We start from the raw sequence: 22,835 nt of genomic DNA, 5'->3' as shown, positions 1-22,835 counted from the left end.
TGTGATTAGGTTTTCAGACCAAACAGGAAGGAAGGAGATATGATGACTGAGGGGTTATTCAGAGATGGTGGCTGCATCCACACTGCAGAAATAACCAAGTTTGACACTGCTTTAACTGCCCTGGCTCAATGCTATGGAATTCTGGGAATTGTAGTTTGTTATGGCCCCAGAGTGGAGCAGGGTTTTGTTATTCACAGGCATTTTGAATGTATCTTGTTAAGTTTGGGGGGGGGGGGTGATGGGGGTTGCCAAAGACCCACTTAACCTGGGATAATCAATCTCAGGTACGGTATAAACTCATGTATAAGTCTAGACATCTTAGTCAAAAAATTGACCCAACTTTATTGATTTGTCCACCAGTCAATGTAAGTACTGTACTTTAACTCTTATTTTAAAAGCAAGCATCCCTTGGTGAAATGCAAGCGCATAATCTGTCCTGAAAGCACTGACCATCCTCTACTGTCTACTCTCTCATCCATCATCCAGCCTTTAGTAGCCTTTAGTGTGAGCACAGCGATGCTGGCTGGAATTTTGTAACTTATTTGGCATTGCTTTCCTTTGCTTCATCCTTTAGATCTTTTGTTACATGACTCTAGGTTTTACCCTCGACTTGTCCATGGGTCATATCAAAATCCACAATTCTGGACGATTTCTCTTGTCAGCTGTGTGAATAACTGATGCAAATAGAACTGGGATAAACCCAGATAAAACTTTGCATGCCTTGAATGTGTTTCGAATCCATCCGCATCATCAAATGGATGTGTGTTTTTAACTGATGCGTTCTAACTGATGTTGTTTATATGTTCGTAGCTGTCGTTCCCTATTATCAAATGCATCTTCATTCAGGTGCCGACATGTATGAGCCACAGAACTTGCAGAGATGTGGTTCCGATAAAAAATAAAATAGTGTGAGCAATGAAAGAGGAATGTGTGAGTGAGATTATTCACAAAGGCCTGTTACAGACAGCCAAAATAAAGCTGCTTCGAGTCACAGTGGAGGTATGGTTTTTCAAAGATGCATGCGTCCTAAGAGTCCAGAAGCCACACTAAAGCCACGCTCCAGTCCTTAGAGCTGAAGCATGGCTTTGGTGTGACTTCTAGACTCTTAGGACGCATGCATCATTGAAACACCATACCTCCACTGTGACTCGAAGCAGCTTTATTTTGGCTGTCTGTAACAGGCCATAGTTGCGCCAAAAAAAGTCTGAATGACCCCTGGGAGCATGAAAAGCAGATTGAGAACACTTGGCTAAAAATGATAGCAGCATACATAGATTACAGATATAGCTGATATGAAAAGAGTCAAGGGAGAAGGAGCAAATTACCAAAGAAGATTAGCTACAAGTAGCCAGAATTTATAAGAAGAAGGTCAGGAATGCTAAAGCTCAAAATGGGTTCAGGCTTGCAAGGAAGAAGGTTTGAAAAATGATTGTTTGGCAGAAGAGAAAGAACGAGGAAACTGTAGCTTCAGTGTGTGGAGAAGACGGGAAATGGCTAATGGCTCTTCTCTCTGGAGGAAAGCAGAGCTTACCTGAGTGAAAAGCAAATAGATGATAGAGTGAGAGAACTTCAGTCCAAATAGCTAAAGTGGTGGTATGGGAACACTTGGTTACTTCCATTGAATTCACATCTCCAGGGCCAGATAAATGGCATCCAAGAGTAGAAAAGGAACTTGCAAATGCAATCTCAAGCCTCCGTCTATAAGAGCTGAGAATTCCTGGAAGCCATGCCAGGTCTCTATACAACCGAGGCAGAGAAATGTGGTTCTCCTCTTTAACAGAAAGGAGAGAGAAAGCAAGAAACCTGTTAAGCTGGAAGTTAGCACTGGAATTTAAAGTTGTTTTTTTTAATATATTTGTATTAATGAATAAACACACTATTAACTAACAATAATAATTAGTTAAACTACATCCACATATTAAAAGAAAAAGAAAAGAGAGGGCAAATACTGGGAAACATTGTAGAACAGATAATTAAAGAGCCAGTCTGCAAGTAGCAGAATCGTAGAGCTGGAAGGGGCCTCAAGGGCCATCAAGGCTCCCCCCATTTGTCCATGCAGGAAGACACAGTCCAAGCCCTCCCTGTGGCAGATGGCCATCCAGCCTCTGTTTAAAAACTTCCAAAGGAGACTCCATCATCCTCCAAGGCAGCATCTTCAACTGGCCAACAGCTTCTACTGTCAGGAGGTTCCTACTAATGTTGAGGTGGAATGTCTTTTCCTGGAACTTGCATCCATAGTTCTCTGTCTTAGTCTCTGGAGCAGCAGAAAACAAGCTTGCTCCCTTCTCAATATGACATCCCTTCAAATATTTAAACAGGGCTATTGTATCACCTCTTAACCTTGTCTTCTCCACGCTAAACATCCCCAGCTCTCTAAGTCTCTCCTCATAGGGCTTCATGGTTTCCATAGAACCATAGAGTTGGAAGAGACCGTAAGGCCCATCCAATCCAACCCCTGCCATGCAGGAACTCACAGTCAATGCGCCCCCGACAGATGGCCATCCGTTTAAAGACCTCCAAAGAAGGAGACTCCACCACCCTCCAAGGGAATGTGTTCCACGGTCAAACAGCTCTCACTGTCAGGTGGTTCTTCCCAATGTTGAGGTGGAATCTCTTTTCCTGTATCTTAAATCCATCGCTCTGTGTTCTAGTCTCTGGAGCAGCAGAAAACAAGCTTGCTCCATCCTGAATACGACACTCTTTCAATTATTAAAACATGGCCATCATATCACCTCTTAACCTCCTCTTCTCCAGGATAAACACCCCCAGCTTCTTAAGTCTCTCTTCGTAAGGCTTCATGGTTTCCAGACCCTTCACCATTTTAGTCGGCTTCCTTTGGACACACTCCACTTTCTCAACCTCCTTTTTAATTGTGGTGCCCAGAACTGGACACAGTATTCCAGGTTGGCCTGACCAGAGCAGAATAGAGTGGCACTATTACTTCGCTTGATCTAGACACTATATGTCTGTTGATGCAGCCCAGAATCACATTGGGGTTTTTAGCTGCTACATCACACTGTTGACTCATTAGAGCTCTCAGATCTTCAAGAGAGGCCTCCCTCTGTGTTCCACTGTGTTCTTCAGCTTTGTTTAATGGGAACGAGGGAGGAGACTTTCTCAGTGGCTGCTCTCAGATTTTGCAAGCCCCTGGCTAGGGAGGCCAGGATGGTTGTATCCTTGCTTTCCTTCTACTAGGAAGCTAGAATGTTCTTGTGTCATCAAAGTTTTATAAACTGACAAGGATGGGCTTCTCCTGGGGCGCTGTGCTTTTTTCCCCTTTTTAAATAATGCCTAAATATTCTAAAGACACCAGATCTTGTCTGGTTTTGGAAGCTAAGCAGGGTCAGCCCTGGTTAGTATTTGGATGGGAGACTCCCAAGGAATCCCAGGTGCTGGATGGTCTGTTTCAAAGAAAGGGACTGGCAAAACCAGCTGTTGCTATTCCTTGCCTAAGAAAACCCTGTGAAATTTGTGGGGTCACCATAAGTCAACAGATGGCTTGACAACACACAGGCTTTTAATAAATTTTAATGGTTTTAACTTTACAAATGTTTTAAGTGTTTTTAAAAAATCACTTATATTTATGCCTTTTGTTGGTATAGGTTTTAATCAGCCACCTTGAGTCCCATTTTTGGAAAAAAGGGGGGACATATGAATGGCTAAAACAACTCAAAATAAATAGATAAACACTAAGAAAAGACTGTTGTTTTTACTAAGAGCCCACATGGGTTTCTCAAAAACAAATCATGCCAGGCTAATCTCTGTCTCTCTTGTGAGGCTAGGTAGATCAGGGGAGTGCTTTGGATGTCGTGTGTCTTGATGTCAGTAAATCCTTCATCGAGATCTACAGAAAAGCTGGAGAAATGTGGACTCGGTGCTTCTCCCATTAAGTGGACTTTAGCCTAATGAGTGTTCATCAGTGGCTCCTCATTTGGTGACCAGATGTCCCCCTTTCCCAGGACATGTCCTACATTTCAATCTTCTGTCCAGGAGGCATTTCAAAACGTTTTCCACTTTGAACATGACTAAGAAGCATGAGTTTATATTTATAGTAGTATTTTTAGCTTTTATTTTGTAATATCCTGCACTTTTTGTGAATGTCCTACATTTTGCAGTGCCTTGTCCTCCTTTGCAGTTATGACACCTGGTCACCCTGCTTCCGCATCATTATGTATCCAAGATCTTTCCTGGGTCTGGCGTTAATTTATATTTTTGGGTTGGATGAAGGAAGAGGATGCTCATCAAATCTGCTGTTGATACCAAAGATATTTAGTCTAGCAAAGAGGGGATAGAGGGGCAGTATGATAGTCGTCCTTAAATATTGGAAGGATTGTCACATAGAAGATGGTGCGAGCTTGTTTTTGATTTCTACAGGAGACAGGACCTGAACAATGAATTCAAATGACAAGGAGATTCCAATTAGAGACCAGGAAAAACTCCCTGATGATAAACTCGATGAGAGTGGAATGGGTTCCCTCTAAAGGTGATAGACTCTGTTTGTTGGAAACTTTTAAACAAAGGTTGGATGATCATTTCTCAGGGATGCATTATCTGTGCATTGCAGTGGGATGGAGTTGCACTTTTCAGGGCTTAAATTTTGCAAAATGTAACCCAATTTAGCATCCAGACTGTATTGTTCAGACCAAAAAGATCCATTTTCCATTTGGTTTGTTGGACCGTTGTTCTCTGTCGCAGCCTACTTTGCAGGGTTGTTGCAAAGATGGAATTTCCCCAAGCTGCTTGGATGAAAGTAGAGTAGAAATGTGAATGAATGAATGATTTGTTGTTTGTTGTCATGTGCCTTCAAGTCATTTCTGACTTAAAAACCTGTCATAGGGTTTTCTTGGCAAGATTTCTTCAGAGGAAGTTTGTCATTGCTATCCTCTGAGGCTGAGAGAGTGTGACTTACCTGAGGTCACCCAGTGGACCAGTCAAGGCTGAGCTGGAAATCGAACCCTGGTCTCCAGAGTCATAGTCCAATGCTCAAAGCACTATGCCAGGCATACAATATTGTACATGCATACAGTACAAATAACAATACTGTGACATTTATTTTTCTGATGCATAGTAGACCTTTCCAGATGTGTGTGTAGATATAGGTATTAATGCTATCAATTTATTAAAGCAATTTAATAATATTTTTTGGATTACAGCTCCCAGAAAGTGGTAGTCTATGAAGGCATCTTTAGTATGCTCTTCCCTCTGGTTTGTCTGAATGAGTGATAAGTATATAAAATAAAGATGCAGAAGTTGCTACCACAGACCTTCCGATTCCTTAAAGAGCCTCTGAAGTGGAAGGGCATTTGAAAACGTTATAGACCAGCTATTGAGATCATTTCTGTGTGTTCCCTTACAGCAGTGCTTCTCAATTATTTTCTGTCATGCCCCCCCTAGGAAGAAGAAAACATTTCGCGCCCCCCGCGCGACTGTAAATAGTATCATTTGTCAATAAAATTGTTATAAGTACACCTCTGCATAACAGAGCCTCGCGCCCCCCTTTACGGAGCCTCGCGCCCCCCCTGGGGGGCCCACCCCACTATTTGAGAAAGGCTGCCTTACAGTCAAGAAGGGTTGTTGTTGTTGCTCTCTGGTTCAGCCTACTTTATAGGGTTGTAGAAAAGACAGAATTGCCCCAAGCTGCTTCGATGAAAGTAGGGTACAAATGTATGTATGGAAATGAATGAATGATGGAATAAAAACAATTGGTGGTTGTGTGCCTCCAAGTCATTTCTGGTGACCCTAAGACAAACTTATCACAGGACTTTCTTGGCAAGATTTGTTCAGAAGAGGTTTGCCATTGCCTTCCCCTGAGGCTGAGAGTGTGTGACTTGCCTAAGGTCACCCAGCGGGGTTTTATGGCTCTGCCAGCATTCGAACCCTGGTTTCCAGAGTCATAGTCCAACATCCAAACCCTGGTTTTCTTGGTGAATTGCCACACAGTCAACAACAACACAAAGTCCAGTCCATTCAGAGTTACTCCGCCCATCACTAAGCCCATTCTACTTATTGTCAACATATGGATTACGATCAGTAGGTTAAGTGTGTGCCTTAACTAAAACCTTGACCAAGCAGTGCTTCCTCCAATTTTTCCTTAATCATATTGGCATAATAAATCATTAATAAAGTAGGTCTGCATCTGTGTGAGATTCCATCTTAACATTTTGGCAGGGTTAAACCTAGATTAGTGCAATCTGAGAAGCCAGTCTAATGCCCTTAGTTAAGATGATATAAACGTTACAGTATGTTCATCTTTCTTAAACATTATCAAATTGTGCCAGTGGCCTTACAGCTGCCCTCGCGGCCCAACAAAGTCTTGCTTTTTCATCAGGATTTATGGGGAGTGAGGACAGACTTTTAATCAAAAATGTTTGCCATGGTCAAGAGATGTCAGCTAATATATATAAGAGAGCTTGTGGTGTAGTGGTTTGAACATTTGATTACAACTCTGGAGACTGGGGTTCGAAACCTGGCTTGGCCATGTAATCCCACTCGGTGACCTTGGTCAAGCCATACTCTCTCAGCCTCAGAAGAAGGCAATGGATGGGCATAAGCCAGAAATGACTTGAAGGCATGTAACAACTAATATATATATATATATATATATATATATATAGGCAAGCTTTTCCTTTGTTTCCTGTGAGTAATAAAGCCTACTCATTTGCAGGGGGGTCAAGCAAGTGGTACCAAGGTTCCTCTGCAGAGGATGTGCTCTACCATCCCTACTGTACTGTAGTTATTTTGGAATCATCCTTGTGACTCATTTACAATGACATTTGCTAGCTGAGCAGTATTTGTGGATGGCATTTGCCGACAGAGCTGTGCAGTCACATCCGGTTAGATCAGGGGTAGGCAACCTTTTTGAGCCAGGGGCCGGGTTGCTGTCCCTCAGACAACTGGGGGGCCGAAGCCAAAAAATAAATAATTAAATAATTTTAAAAAGATTAAATAAATAAACCGGGACAAATGTAGGACAAAATTTTCAAATGGAGGGCACTATTTAAATAAAAAATGGAGGACACGCGAAAAAATTTGCTGATTTTTAAAAAACTGTTAAGGTAAATGCATGTTTCTGAGGCTTCTATAGACAATTGCCCCACCATGCCCCTCGCGCGAGACGCCAAAGGCCCCAGCAGCAATTGGTGGCAGGACCAGGCTGGGGCTGGTCCCAAGGCCTCGCTGGGCCGCATCCGGCCCGTGGGCCGCAGGTTGCCTACCCCGGGTTAGATTAAAAAGAACCAGTTCTCTTCTCTCGTGTCTCGTATTGTTTACTGAACCTAAAGATGCATTCAATGTGTCTTTAGAAAAAGGAAGGACCAGGAAAAAAACCCAAGTGGGATTGCATTCTAATTGATTTCAGCAGCTGAGTTTAGGCATCTCACAAAACCACAGTTTGGGATAACTGAATGCAGAGAAATCTTGTAGCACCTTTGAGACTAACTGAAAGGAAGAAGTTGGCAGCATGAGCTTTTGTAGGCATGTAGTAATATCCAAACCAGAGTTGCAGCATCAAAATATACTGGCAAACTATGACGTAGGATGTGAAGTTGAAGGCTTTCACAGCCAGCATCCATAGTTTTTTTGTGGGTTTTCCGGCCTATGTGGCCATGTTCTAGAAGAGTGTTTTGCTAGCATCTGTGGCTGGCATCTTCAGATGGAAGTGAGTGGGCTATATATATACTGTGTGACCCTGGGTTGGGAGGAGTGATTTCCATGTTAATTGGTGTATTGTTCTGTTGAGTGGCAAGGCTTCCAGGTGGGAGAATGTACAAAGAGGATTTGTCATTTCTGCTAAAGAGCTCTATTGTATCACCATTGTACAAATCCCAGGATTCCTTAGGATGTAGCCATGGCAGCCAATGTGCTATAATAACTATATACAGTGGTACCCCGGGATACGAAAGCACCGCCTTACGAAATTTCCGGGTTACGAAAAAAATCAATAGGAAAAAACTGTTCCGGGTTACGAAGGTTATTTCGGGTTACGAAAATTTTTTTGGTACTTTTCGGCGCTATTTCGCACGAAATCGCGGCTTTTCCCCATTAGCGCCTATGGCTTTTTTGGCTTACGAAGGATTTCGGGTTACGAACGCGGCGGCGGAACGAATTATTTTCGTAACCCGGGGTACCACTGTAATGTAAAAGGAACCATAATGAACATCTGATGGTGTATTTTGCCTCTCTGTGTTGGAAGGTTGGCCTGTGTTTTGTTTCCACTCCTTTGTAAGTGTGCCCAGGTAACCATCTCTACTCTGTATCAGTGAAAGTTACTTTCCCTTTTGTTACAACCTCCCTCTCAATCAGGAGAGCCATAAAGCAATAACAAAAGCCATAAAGCAAACACTGGTGAGTGTTTGAACAGTTGCTTAATAGCCTTGTTGAGTTCTTCAGACGCAATTTAGGATATAGCCTCACCTCTACCTGTTTCTAAAGATTTTCACCCATAAAAATGTCAGCTAATGCTGACGGATGACAAACAGGTGTTTGTGGGTTTTGGGGGGGTGGAGAAACTAAAAGAAAACTTAGCACATTATGCACACAGACCTATGTGCTGGGATTGCTGATCTCCCCATTGAAGATCTTGGCAAACTAAGATGTGTTGCTCTGTAATGTGTGAAACAGCACTCAAAAAGCTGATTCTTTCTTTCGAATGTAGGCCAAGGATTTCTTCCTCTGTGATCTGCATGCTCTATTTCCATCTGTCATCTTCGCTTCCTCCCAGATGCTCCAACTCACATTGGAGGCTGAGATGGAGCACCCAGTTGCCTTCCCAGCTCTCTGGCTTGTTTCACAAAAGTATTTATTTGATCATAAGATTTGAACTTTGGATCATCATTGGAGCCTATAGAGATCTCTGAAGATGCCAGCCACAGATGCTGGCAAAACGTCAGAAAGAAACTCTGCTAGAACATGGCCACATAGCCCGAAAGACCCACAAAAAACTACGGATGCCGGCCATGAAAGCCTTCAACTTTACTTTGGAGCTTATGTTTCTTCACTTTTTCCAATACCCTCCTCCTCCTCCTCCTCCTCATCATCATCATCATCATCATCTCCTCTTCCTCTTTGTCCTTCTCTTCTTCTTCCTGCTTCTCCTCCTTCACTTTCCTCTATTTCCTCTTCCATATTTATCTCCACTTCCATCATTTTGTCTTCTCACTCCTCCTCCTCCTCCATTTTATCTTCTTTCCTCTCCTTTTCCATCTTCTCTATTTTTCTCTTCGCCTCTTCCTCTTTCTTGATCTTCCCCTCCATTTTGATCACCTCCTCCTCCGTTTTACCTTCCTTCTGTTCTCCTCCTCATCTTCTTCCTCTTCCTCCATTATTTTTCTTCTCTTCTTTCATCTTCTTCTCTGTTTTGATCACCTCCTCCTCCTCCTTATTTTATCTTATTTTTCCCCCTCTTCCTCCATCTCCTTCATGTTCTCCATTATCATCTCCTCCTCTTCCTCCACTTTATTTGCATCCTGCTTTTTCAGTTCCATTTTGTACATCTGGTATGAACATTGTAACAGTTCCCAACAAAGTAGCTGTGTTCTGAGGTTCAATGAACAACGAGAGGATTTATTGACCTCAAATGTATGTGAATCAATGTCTGGTTCATACATAACAATTGTAGAGACAAGTGGGTACGCACAAAGACATATGCATATGTAGACTGATATACAAACAACTACAGTCAGTCCTTTGGGTTCACAGATTCAACTATCCATGGCTGCAATATACTTGACTATAAGTCAACCTCATGTATAGGTCAAGGGCAGGTTTTGGAGCCAAAATTATGGATTTTGATGTAACCTGTGGATAGGTCAAGGGTAATACTTAGCAACATGTGTACTAAGGATCTAGCAAAGGATGTTGTAAAGGATGAAGCAAAGGAAAATGATGCTAAACATCTTTACATTTTTTGACAGGTGTAACCATTTGTATTCATCCTAAAAGTTGGATGGATGAGATTGTAAAGGGGGCTCTTTCAGGTGCTCTGAGAAGAGTTTAAGCTCTCACCGTTCACCAGGGCATGGTTCCCTTTTTGATAAGAGTTAAAGTATAGTACTTACACTGACCCATGGATGGGTTGATCTAGGTTTTTTGAGTCAATTTTTTGACTAAAATTTCTAAACTTATGCATGGGTATATACAGTAAATATTTATGTATCTCCCCTAAAACAAACCTTGATTTTACCATTTTATATAAGGGTCACCATTTTACTATGCCACTGTATTTAATGGGATTTCCACAGATGTTGGTATCCAGAGTGGAGTGGTCCTGAAACGAAACCCCAGCAGATACCAAGGGGCCACTGCATCTTGTTTGCAGTGCGAGACAAAAGACCCCGTGTAAGTCACATTTCATTTCAGAAATGTAGAAAAATTAATTTGATTTCATAATTAAAATAGAAATTTCTTTTCATGACCCTTGAGATTATATATGGGGACAGAGTTGTCAGAGGTGTATTTCTCATATTGGGGATTAACAAAAGAGGCATTAATATTTTTCTTATACAGTTTTAGTATTTGCAGCAAAGCCTTGAAATGACTACTGTGACTTGTGAATCTGACATGATTCATTCTGTGTCATCTCCTGCAGGAGGAAGAATGGCATTTGCACCTCCTAAAAACCTGGAGGGCCCCAAGATGCAAACCAAGATGAGCATGTGGACACCGCTGAACCACCAGCTTATGAATGATAAAGTGAGTATGCCATAGCTCAGGGGTGGACAAAGTGCTACCCATGGGCCACATGTGGCCTACCAGGACCCCTTGGGTCAAAAAAGAGCTTTGTTCCAGAATGCTTTCTAATGCTCTCGAGGGGATGTGGAGGGCTTTTCCACTTTGTTTAGAGCTCCTGCTGTACTCCTCGGGAGTAAGTAAAATTTTGATTTCCCCTCCCCCAAAAGAATTGCAAAAATTTTCAAATCCATTTTTTGGCCCTGAAAGGCCCTAAAATGCCCTCTGGGGAGTGTTCAGGAATATTTCCATCACATTTTGCACCCTCCTCAGCCAGTTAAGGTCAAGGGAGGCCTTTTTTTTTTGATACAGAAAGTGAATAAGGAGATGACTTCTGCTCACTTCTTTTTATTTGAGAAGACCCTTCTTGGGCCTAAAATGGTCTAAGAGGGCCTCCAAAACTTGGTGGAAATGCTGCCATATCCTCTAGAGAGCATTTTGTTGTACATTATTTTTGAGGTCTGTGTGTATCGGAAATGAGGCCCTTCACGGTCTCCTGGGGAGGTCTATGTGCCCTTCTACCCTTCCATAGTTGCTCACTCCTGCCATAGCTGAATAAATCATGCAACGTTTCCTCATCTTGCCTTCTTAGCTCAACAAATATGAGTTTCTCCAGTATGCCATACACATTGGTGCAGATAGCCTCTTCAGTATCCTCCTCCTGAGGACAATAACCTAGTATAACCTGATATATGGCTTTCATAGACATCTATACCATTCCAGGAAGCAGGGAGTACAGAATACAATGAATGCAATTCTAAGAGTTTCTGAATGGAGACTACTCATCTTGGGGGTGAACTGCATGGAGTGGGGGAAACACACGGGGCACTGTTTGCCAGGCTCTTCATCCACCAATACAAGGCAGCCCACTCTCTTGTCCATTGTCTGATGCCTCTAAAAACTACCATTCCCAGGATTCTGTAGGATGGAACCATGGCAGTTAAAGTGGGGCCAAATGACATTACTTCTACAGTGCAGTTGCAACCTGACGCAGAGAGAATGTGACTAACCCAAGGTCACCAGTGGGCTTCCATGGCAAACCAGAGATTCAAACCTTGGTCTCTTGGAGTCCTATCTTCTTTGTGACAATGATGTGTGTGTGTTCAGTGGTTACTGCTTTTCTGTTGGATATAATGTTATTAATTGCCATCAAATTGTTTTCATGTTGTGACAGCCCTCTTAATGGCAGACCTTCAAGTCCCCCTGCCATCAACAGCCTTAGCCAAGTCTTTCAAAGTCAGGGCTTCCTTGCTGGAGACAATTTACCTGTGTTGTGGTCATCCTCTTTTCTGACTGGATGTATTACAACACGTTAATTTTATATTAGAAACATCTTTGGCATTGGTGTGCGCGCATGTTTAAAATTATATTCCTGCATTGGGAGATCTGAGCGTCAACGTAGTTGGATCCAGCGTTCTTTTACTTTTGCGAAACAATCAGTAATCCCAGGTTGAGACGATAAAACATTCACCATCTATTGTTCAATGGCCAGAAGATCTTACTACTTTGGCTACACACTAATGTATATTTTAAGTACAGGTGCCAACGTCAAGAAAATGTATTTTTGCAAATGTTGTCATTGTTGTGTGACTTCAAGTCATGTCTGACTTATGGTGACCCTACCACAGGGTTTTCTTGTCTTTGCCTCCCTTGAAGGCTGAGAGAGTGTGCCTTGCCCAGGACAACACAGGGCTGATCAGGGATTGTCTCTAGACCATAATTCAATGCTCACACCACTACACCACACTGGCTCTCTTTTTGCAAACATGGTGAGTTTATACTAACGTACTTGTCTAGCCCTTGTTCATATCCTAAGAATTCTCCCTTCTAATTCTTTCCTGTCCTTTTTTATTCTCCCCTTTTCTCTTTCTTTTCAATCCCACATTATATATCCAATTAAATTACTGTATTTAAAGAAATGATGAAAAGAAACTTTGGGGTGGTTATATCAGGATCTGATGTTTTCATAAGAGATCAACAAACGACACACTTTTGTTTCTAATCGAGCGTGTCACAACCCAGGTGGCTGTACAAGAGCTCGGAAAGCAAACATTGTCTGTTTCTGGGATCAAAGCTTATGCGGTTCACTTTGGGGGGAAATGCAAATATCATTACAACTCTCCCCCTTCAAGTTACTTCCGTGGGTCATTTGTTATTTCCTTGTAACAAAAACATTCCTCTCCCACAAGACAATTGTGGGGAAACAGTTTCAAATACAGATATGGGAGCAGAAGGCAAGGAAAATGAAGTCAACCAAAAATCATAGAGCTGGTAGGTACTCCCATGGAATTGAATCCAACCACCCAGCCCCTCAGTCAGAATATCCCTAGAATTTTTGAAGCCTGTTTTTGAAAACCTCCAGAGAAGGAGACCCCACCATTTCTGGGAAACTGGTACCATTGAAGCTCCTACTGCCAAGAAGTTTCTTCTGATATTCAATTGAAATCCACTCTTGTAGCTTGAAATCATCAGACCTGGTCCTACTCTCTGGGGCAGCAGAGAACACATTTATGCCCTTCCCACTGTTTTTGTTGTGGCTAACCTTTGTTGTTGTTAACTGCCATCAGACCAACTTCAATGTATGGTGACCCTATGAGTAAGAGACCTCCAAGGCACCCTATGATCAACAGCCCTGCTCTGGTCATGGAGCCTCAGGGCCATGGCTTCCTTGAATGAGTCTACCCATCTGGCATTGCTCTTCCTCTCTTTCTGCTGCCTTCTACCTTTCCAAGCATTATTGTCTTTTCTAGAGAGTCATGCGTTCTCATGATCTGGCCAAAATACGACAGCCTCAGTTCCGTCATCTTGGCTTCTAGGAAGATTTGAATTTGTTTTTATTTATTGGTCTTTTTTTAGCAGACCAAAGAATTATCCAGCACCATTATCTCAAATAAGTTTATCTTCTTAATGTTCAAACCTGCCTTTCCGCTTTCTTCCTTGACTTTCTTCAGTAATTGTTCAAGACATGTGCTATTTTCTGCTAGTAGCAAGGTGTCATCTACATATCTTAATTACCGTATTCTGGTGTATAAGGCGACCCCCAACTTTTCCAGTTAAAATATAGAGTTTGGGATATACTCGCGGTATAAGACTACCCCTCTTCCAACACTTACCAAATAATTTTTTTTAAAAACACCAAATTTGAGTTCAATATGGTAATTTTAATTCAAATGCTTATGACATGCAGGTGCTTAGCAGGAAAACATGTTGTATACAAGGCCTGCTTGGACTGGTCAGCTCTCCCTGTCTCCAAGACTATCAGAGCGGTAGCTGCTTTCATACGATGGCCGTTTTTGAGCTCCCCCCACCATATGTAGCGACTGCAGATTCTCCAGTCCGGTTCTCCTGCCCTATAAGACAACACCCGGTGTATAAGACGACCCCCAACTTTTGAGAAGATTTTTCTGGGTTAAAAAGTAGTCTTATACGCCAGAAAATACAGTAATTCGTTTTTCTTCCTCTGGTTTACATGCCTCCTTCCTCTGAGTCTAGTCTTGCTTGAAAGGCTAATCTACCGTGGGAGTTTCTTGACAACAGTATTTGCAAAAATACATTTTTTTAATGTTGGCGTCAGTCTCATCTGGCAGGTCTGTTGTGTTATTGTTGTCGTTATGTGCCTTCAAGTCGACCCTAAGGTGAACCTATCATAGGGTTTTCTGGAGCTGAGAGTGTGTGACTTACCCAAGCTGGGCTTCCATGGCCAAGGAGGGATTCAAACCCTCGTCTCCAGAGTCATAGTCCAAGGCCTATCCAAATGTTTTTAAATTATGAGTTTTTAAATTATGAATTGGTTGTTTTTAATATGTTTTCTTTTAAAACTGAAATTATGCTGTTTTAACTGATTTTGTTTTTTTTTAATTGGTGTTTATATTTTTTACTGTGTTACATGTCTATTATTTTAGAGATATTTTAATCATGTAACATTGTTGTTTTATATTGTACACCGCTTGGCAGGTTTTTATTCTCCCCCCTCCCCCCCTTATTTGACTCTTACTATGTAAAGTGCTGTGCAAACTTTACACCGCTCTATAAATAAGTGTTAATAATAATAGTAATAATAATAATATTCTTTGCTGTAGTTTAATCTGTTGTTCCCTGCCTTGATCCATAAGGAGAGGTGGGTATGAAATTGTTGTTGTTGTTGTTGTTGTTCTAAGTAATCTTTAACAGCTTGTTGAGTAATTCTTTGTTTAGTCCTCTTTTGTAAAAAAACCTACTTACTAAATTGTTTTTTTTAAAGGTATTTGAAGAGAGAAGAAACTTATTGGGGAAATGGGTAATAAGCCTTTTCTTTCTTAATTGCCTTTTTTCTTAATCTTTCTTAATTGTACTTTAACTGAAGTGCTTAAGGGCTGCAGCACTTTATTCAGACCAGGCTGTGCTGGCAAATGTAAGCTCATTACAAAATGCTCACACTTAGTCTGTTTATATGGCAGGTTAGCTTCTGGAAGATTACGGTTAAAAGTAATGCTTCTGTTTGCGGAAAAATTATTCTACATATATCAAACATGTGCCCCCAAAATTTTAAAGAAGCAAAAGTTGTTGTTTTGCACTAGAACTGGTTCCAATTCCAAGCCATCCTAAGATTTTGACACACCTTCCAGCTATAAATTAGAATCATAGAATCCTAGAGTTGGAAGAGACTGCAAGGGCCATCCAGTCCAACCCCATTCTGCCATGCAGGAAATCTAAATCAAAGCATCCCTGATATACAATCTTAAAAAGATATAGCAGGCAGTCTATAGTGGAGGAAAGCTTCACAGATCTTTAGCTGATGGATTCCAGCATCTCTTTGTAGCAAGTGATAGAACTGGGCTGTATAAACAAGAAATTCTACTTAGACCATTCCAGGGCCTACACTGAATTTCCATTTATTATCTAATGAACTAAATAGCTGCATTTTACTGACAGCTGCAGTTTGTATTAAGGAAGTTGCTAATGTTGAACTTCCAATAATACGATTTCCTTTATTTCTAGAAAAACCACAATGGTCATCAGAGCCATGCCTACTTGAAAAGAAAATTAGGGTGATTAGTGAGAAGACAAAATTTGATTAACATAACAAATTATTTCAGATGGAGACAACAAAATCAGATTGCAAAGAGATTCCACTAAACATTGGGAAGAACTTCCCAACTGTAAGAGCTATTTGACAGTGGAAGACATTCCCTCGCCTCCTCCTTCAGAGGTTTTTAAACAGAGGCTGGATGGCCATCTGTTTTTCAGGCTATGAGGCTGTGTACTAGAAGAGTTTTTTCCTGACATTTTGCCAGGAAAAATCATCTAGAACACAACCTCATAGCCTGAAAAACCCACAAAAAACTATGGATGCCAGCCATGAAAGCCTTCAACTTCACCTAGTGGTATTATTTTTGTTTACAAAATGCTTTGGGTCAGAGAAATCACATCTCTTAGGGCTTGCTTCAAGTGTCCACATCTTGTCTGTCTCCATCTCTTTGTCCCCAGTTTGACAAGTGGACAGATGTTCAGAGGCGGGGAATCCTGAGGGACTTCTTAGAGCGCTGCTCCCTCTCGCAGCTGAAGTTCTGCTTCAGGCACCTGCAGGACCGAGTGCCGGTTGAAGCTCTGGATTTTACCACCAAGCTTCCCAGGGTGTTGTCCCTGTACATCTTTTCCTTCTTGGACCCCTGGAGCCTCTCCCGATGTGCCCAGGTAAAGCTCAGGCTGTCGCCAGAGATGGTGATGCAACAGAGCTACATCAAGGGTGCATCTAAATATGCTGAAGGCAACAGATCCTGTTTGATATTTAAAGCTAAGCAAAGTCAGGCCTGCTTAGTACTTTGATGGGAAACTATGAAGGAATAGTAGGGGTTGCAGGTTATATTTCAGATGAACACAATGGCAACTTAATCGGAAATTCATAGGGTGACCATAAGTTGACAGTCAACATGAAGGCACAAACAGACATACACACACATCAGGGATGACCAGCTTGTTGTTCAAGGGCAGCATGCCCTCTTCAACTTAAAGTGTCAGGTTCATAGTTCTTGCCATGCTTGCTAGTCATATATATTGTTTATGTTTCAAAGTACCAGATAATGGGATATGTTAAACAGTTGGTGATGCAGGGTGGAGAGATGGTTTATCATTTGAATTGCTAACTGCTTTGAATGTACTGTGAAACTGAAAATGCTTTAGCCCTGACAACATTGTTATGTTGTGATCAATGCAGTTATCTGAAGAAAACTTTCTGACGTTGCTGAGGCTTGTGTTTTTGAACTGCAGTTAGCAAGTACATGCTCTAAACTCTGAGTCTTATTGCATTACAAAATAAATCCGACACACCTGACAATTTGTTCAGAGCTTGCCATTTCCTTCCCCGGAGTTTGGCTTGCCCAAGGTCAGCAGTGGGCTTCCATGGCCAAGCTGGGATTCAGGAGTCCTGATCCAACACTGAAGCCATACACCACATGGGCTCTCTCTTGATGCTAGGCTAGACAAAAGGAAACAGGTCAAAGTAAACATTAAACATTCATTGTTCTTGCCAACCCTGTTAAAGGATGTATAGTATTCTGAACATTGTGAAGCAATGTTTGTGCTTGGATTATGTGTCCCACCTGTTTCTCTGGTTGTGTCCCTTGACTGTTGCCTTTGGCTTTCACAGGTAAGCTGGCACTGGAAATTCTTGACGGAGCTGGATCAGATCTGGATGCCAAAATGTCTGCGTTTTGGATGGTATGTCAACTTCTCTCCCACCCCCTTTGAGCAAGGGATCTGGAAGAGAAACTACATCGAAAAGGTGGAAGAGCTCCAGGTAGTCCGACATAAGGTACCCCCATTACTTTGAGTGAAAAAACTGTAACCTTTTTTAGTGTTTGTGTGCTTTCATGTGTGTGCTTTCCATGTGCAAGGATTATCAACTCTTTTTTTTTTACATAATAAATACTTGGTCTTGTAAACTCTTTTACCTGAAGTGGAACAAGACTGTCACTTGCAAGTCTGGAGAGCTATTCTTGGTCCTTATAACAGAACTTGGAATCGTCCTGGGAAGCTGATTTGCTAGGGATTCTGGGAAAGGGGTGGCAAAAGTGTGGGCTGTAGACTACATGTGGCTCTCAGACCACATTTTTGTGGCCTGATGGCCTGTGACAGCTCTCTGAATCCCTTCCTTTTTAAAAAAACTTCTTTTATTTCCAGCTGATTTTTTTTCACAGCAAATCATCCCCAAAGCCCCCAAATGCACAAAACATGCAAAAGAACCCTCCCAATGCCCCTGAACTCTCCACTTCCCTGAAATGGCCCCACTGTCTTCAGTTTTCTCTCCAAACTGGTGAATAGTCTGAGTGGCATTTTGGAGGAGATATGGAGGTAGGTTGGCACACTGTGAGGTACAAGTCAGAGGCTGGAAGCTCAGACTCTGACCACCAAGCCACCTCTTCTAGACAGTCAGGGACAAAACACAGAATTGGTCTGTGAAACCAAAGATGAACAGTGGGCCCTTGATATCTGATGGGATTTGGTTCCAGGACCTCACCCCCACCTCCACCCCACTGTGGATACCAAAATCCATGGATGCTGAAGTCCCATTATATCCAATGGGGTTGTAAAATGGTATCCCATATATAAAATGTCAAAATCATGGTTTAATTTTTGGAATTTATTTTCAAGCCATGGATGGTTGGATCCGTGGATATGGCATATGTCCAACTTTTTTGCAATTAGCCTATGTGCTACCAACAAAAGTTGTGAGATTAGATATTTATTTCTTAATGATGGGTTGCTATCCATGAATAAAGAAAATAAAAGTAATTTACCTCTTTTCTTAATTTTGTCCTGTGTAATACAATGTATTTTATCACAGCGCTTAGCCATCCTAGGACAACCAACCACATGTGGCCTAATGCACCGTATTTCACACATCACCTCCAACAATTTGGTTGTACAGTATCACAAAACATTAAAAAAATAAAAAGAGATGGACAGTGGTGCCCTCTATATGTTTCCTTCCTGATGTAAGCAGAGATGGAGTGAAAAGGGGAGTTTGGTCACACTTTTTTCCACAACATGTCTGCTGTTTGTATACCTAGATCTATTTCCCACTGTGTTTCCACATACCTCTTAATATTTCTGTTTTCTTTAGTCTGTGCATTATGGATCTTAGAAATTAAACATTTTGTTAGTAACTGTGGGACAGTACAGAGAAACTCAAATTCTGTCAGTTGTTTAGGTGGAGCTTGTGATTTTAACTAGTTTGTTGCTATGGTATTCAGTCTTGTAGTGCCTTACCACGTAGTCTTAATGTATATCAATTTCCTTTTTAGTGGCTCTAAGGGGCTTTACAGACCTCCCCTTTTTGCGCCAGATCAGGGCCTCAGCAACTTCATGCTGTGGCCCCAAGCTAGCCTTTTGAGGGCACAAAAAGAGCCGCTTTTTGCACCCTCAAAAGAGTGCCATAGTTGCGGAGGCACAGCTATATGGCACCCCTTTGGTGCTGCATCATCTGGACGCAGCGCCAGAGGCGTGCCATGATGCCACACACTGTCTGCAGTGGCACGCGACATCAGGGCGCCCTGGGGGTGGAGTCGGGCATGCATTGTCAGGATGCTGCATCCCAACTCTGCCCCCAGATTGGCCTTTCAAGCCGGTCTGTAAAGGCCCTAAGGTTTTTATTTAATGTATGTCTGGGCGTGTTGGATTTCTGTATGTACATAGTATCTAAGTTGCCTTAAGTCTTCTTGCAGAAAAATATTTTAAGGGAGGAAGGTGAAGGAGAAGTTAAGGTAACTCATTTCCTCCAACAAATGAGCAATTCCATCTTAAATGGTTTTTTAATTATATGAGGAATCTGTCTACGGCAGGTCTCTTCTATTAATGTCAGCCAATGATTGAGCCACTGGTGTACATCTTAACATACCTAGGAAACCAAGAAGAGAAGAGGTCTTTGGTCTGGAAGCACCTAGAGTTATAGAATCCTGGAATTGGGATCCCAAGGCTACCCAATACAACACCTTTCTGCCATGCAGGAATACACAATGAAAGCGCTCCTGACAGATGACCATCCAGATTCTGTTTAAAACCTTCCAAAGAAGGCGACTCCACCGCACTCCGAGACAGTATCTTCCATTGTCAAACAGTTCTTACTGTCAGGAAGGTCTTCCTAAAGTTGAGGTGGAATTTCCTTTCCTATAGTTAGAATTCATCTGACTGGTCACTAATGGAAACAGGATGGATCCTTGATCTAATCCACTATGCCTCATCTTATTAGGCAGAAGGGACATCTCAAATTGCTCACACTTGTAGCATAGAACTGTTGTCTTCACCACTTTTGGGATGGGCACTTGGATTGTCTTCTTAACCCTTTTTCTTAAGCAAATTTGTTTTCTGAATCTGCAGAAAATAGGACTTGGAGCAAAAGATTCAAACTATAGTAAAAGAGATTCCACCTCAACATTAGGAAGAATGTCCTGATAGTAAGAGCTGTTCAACAGTGGAATACTGTGCCTCGGAGGGTGGTGAAATCTTCTTCTTTAGAGGTCTTTCAAAAAAGGCTGGCTGGCCATCTGTCACAAGGAGGGCTTTTTTGGTGTATCTTGCATGGCAGAAGGGGGTTGAACTTGATGGTCCTTGAGGTCTCTTTCAACTCTATGATTCTATTATTCTTGTGTAAAAAAGGTGCCATGGTTGTGGGTCAACTGGTACAAGGGCAGCCAGTGCCTCACAGTTTCCCAGCGCTGGGGAAGCCATTATAGAAAGCTAACAGCTAATAGATTAAAAATTGCTTGTATATCTTTTGCTCACCATTTCAGGTTCCACCTAAAGAGGACTTTCTGGTGGCCGATGTGCGACCAATACCAAAAGAGACCCCAGATGTCAAACCTTCCCTGTTGTCAGTTCTCCAGTCAGCCTCTCTCTTAGGAAAGAAGATGAACAAGGAGAAGAAAGAGCTTCCTCCATGGCGTTCCTCAGATAAGCATCCGACAGACACCATCAGATTCAATTATTTGGACAATTTTGATCCCATTGAGCAAGCGAGACAAGCGTAAGGCACACCCTAATTACTATCTCCTTTTTTTTGTCAAACAAAATTAAATAGTTTTTTGTGTGTTTTTCTGGCTTTGTGGCCATGTTCTAGCAGAGTTTCTTTCTGACGTTTCTCTGAAGATGCCAGCCACAGATGCTGGCGAAACGTCAGAAAGAAACTGTGCTAGAACATGGCCACAAAGCCAGAAAAACCCACAAAAAACTATGGATGCCAGCCATGAAAGCCTTCAACTTTACAGAATTAAATAGCTATTCTTATGTATGATGGTAGCCCTGTCCTCAAGGGCAGGTGACAACAGCCCTGCGGCATACATCCAAAGAGCAGAACTTCCAAAGTCTACTACTTAACTCTGTTTGTATAAAATTGAGATCTGAGGCTGCAGGTTAGTAACCTGAACAAGTTCTGTCCCTTTGTGATTAATAGCTCTTCTGAGCTGGATTCTTTGAAAATGTATGGGGCCTCTTGTTTCTGGTTCTGCCCCCCAAAGGTTTTGACTAAGCCTGGATTGTTTCTAATCACTGTCAAGTTGCCTTCAACTTATGTCGATCCTATGAATGAGAAACCTCCAAGTGACCTTGTTATCAACAGACCTGCTCAGTCCTTGCAAACTCAGATGTATGGCTTCCTTCACCGAGTCGATCCAACTCTAATGCTTTTTCCTCTTTTCCTACTGCCTTTTACCATCTTACCATCTCACATATTCAGAAGCTTTTAAAATGTTCCTGCTTCTCTCTTCCTCTCCCAATTTCCCCCTTTTCCTCAGCTCACTTCCATCACTGCAGACTGAGTTCAAAGTGCAAAAATAGTTTGCACTCAGAAGGGAGTAAGAGGAGAGGGAGGCAGACTCTTGCCTTTCCCTGGAGGCTCAGGCCAAAGCAAACAGCTGCAGCCTCTTTTAGCTTGTCTTTCTCACTAAGAACTTTAAAACAATGTTTTTAATAAGATTGCTTAGTTAATTCTTTGTAAATGTTTGTATCAAATGTATTTTTAAGCTGGGTTTGTTACACTGTGAGGTCTGAACCAACTCAGGTTCTATTTTGAAAGAAAGGTGGGATATACGTATATTAATAAATAATATAGTAAATGTATATGTAATCTTTCCTTTTGAAGTAGAAAGAAAGGCGGAGGACTGACTCCAGACCTCAGCCAGGCCTCCTTTCAGAAAAAAAGGAGACCAAGCAGTGGAACATACAAACTCCAGAAAGCAAAGTCCTTGGTAAGTATTGTGTGATCTGTTAATCTTGTAAACTTACACCACTAACTCAAGATGGTATGCAAGTCTGGGCAAGGATTGGGAACTGTACACCCAAAGCCCCTATTCCTGCCCCCCACCTTTTGTTGCTGCTTGAATCAGTAGTCCAAAGCTAACAAATGGAACAAAGCTGCTATTTTATCTTTGAACTTTAGTGGTAATCTTTGGTGACAGATTCATCTCTTCTTGGGCAAAGGTTTTCAGTGAGTAGAGGTTCAGAAGGTATGGCAAAGTTACTTTTTGGACTACAGCTCCCAGAACATCCCCCCAACTCATAGAGTGCAAAGATATAGCTGTGTTAGTCTGTAGAATCAGTATGTAGAGAGATCTTGTAGCACCTTTGAGACTAACTAGAGAAAGTACTTGGCAGCATGAACTTTTATAGACTTAAGTCTACTTCCTCAGATGCATCCCGGGGAAAGGTGTTAAAAATCAATGCATCTGAGGAAGTAGACTTAAGTCTGCCAACTACTTTCTCTTAGTCTCAAAGGTGCTACAGGATTCCCCCAGCTGACATGGATATGCTGTCTACAGGGATTCTGGAAGCTGCAATCCAAACTCATCTGTGGCTGGTGGACTGCGAAGGTAATTGAAGAAGCATCTGGCTATGTCCCCATAACCAGACATGAAATGGTTCGATCCTCCACTGAGGTCTCGGTGGAAGATGTAATCATTTTGCATCTGGGTACAGAGACATAGTCAGCCACTTCTCCAATCCCCTTTCATCCTCACCAGACATACTGTAGAGTAATTGCTGGAGGGCTACTTTGGGTCTGGAGTGGATGGGTGGGCTTTGGTCATTATGCACCATGGAAGAGAATACTAACCCCCTCAGTGACCAAAAATGCGGTCACA

At 42.0% G+C, this 22,835-nt stretch overlaps 2 protein-coding genes across 6 annotated transcripts in view; both read left to right on the top strand.

Annotated features, from left to right (window-relative positions):
* Positions 1-22,835, top strand: part of LOC121919807 (protein FAM71C-like) — a 1,121,343-nt gene that overhangs the window by 118,373 nt on the left and 980,135 nt on the right. The window lies entirely within an intron of this gene.
* FBXO16 (F-box protein 16) overlaps positions 1-22,835 on the top strand; it is a 32,534-nt gene that overhangs the window by 1,498 nt on the left and 8,201 nt on the right. For 3 of the 5 annotated variants that reach the window (XM_042448885.1, XM_042448875.1, XM_042448866.1), the window contains exons 1-7: positions 4,423-4,483; positions 10,586-10,689; positions 14,966-15,001; positions 16,192-16,398; positions 17,351-17,515; positions 20,493-20,725; positions 21,839-21,944. In XM_042448885.1, the coding sequence (XP_042304819.1) occupies positions 4,444-4,483; positions 10,586-10,689; positions 14,966-15,001; positions 16,192-16,398; positions 17,351-17,515; positions 20,493-20,725; positions 21,839-21,944 (891 nt within the window). In that variant the 5' untranslated portion in view covers positions 4,423-4,443. Of the gene's footprint in view, positions 1-4,416; positions 4,484-10,585; positions 10,690-12,353; positions 12,495-14,965; positions 15,002-16,191; positions 16,399-17,350; positions 17,516-20,492; positions 20,726-21,838; positions 21,945-22,835 lie in introns of those variants that run through there. The other 2 variants (XM_042448901.1, XM_042448892.1) reach the window with 2 other exon arrangements.

Source organism: Sceloporus undulatus, chromosome 1 (genome assembly GCF_019175285.1).
Source record: "Sceloporus undulatus isolate JIND9_A2432 ecotype Alabama chromosome 1, SceUnd_v1.1, whole genome shotgun sequence".
NCBI lineage: Eukaryota > Metazoa > Chordata > Lepidosauria > Squamata > Phrynosomatidae > Sceloporus > Sceloporus undulatus.
This window is presented reverse-complemented; position numbering and strand designations above follow the sequence as displayed.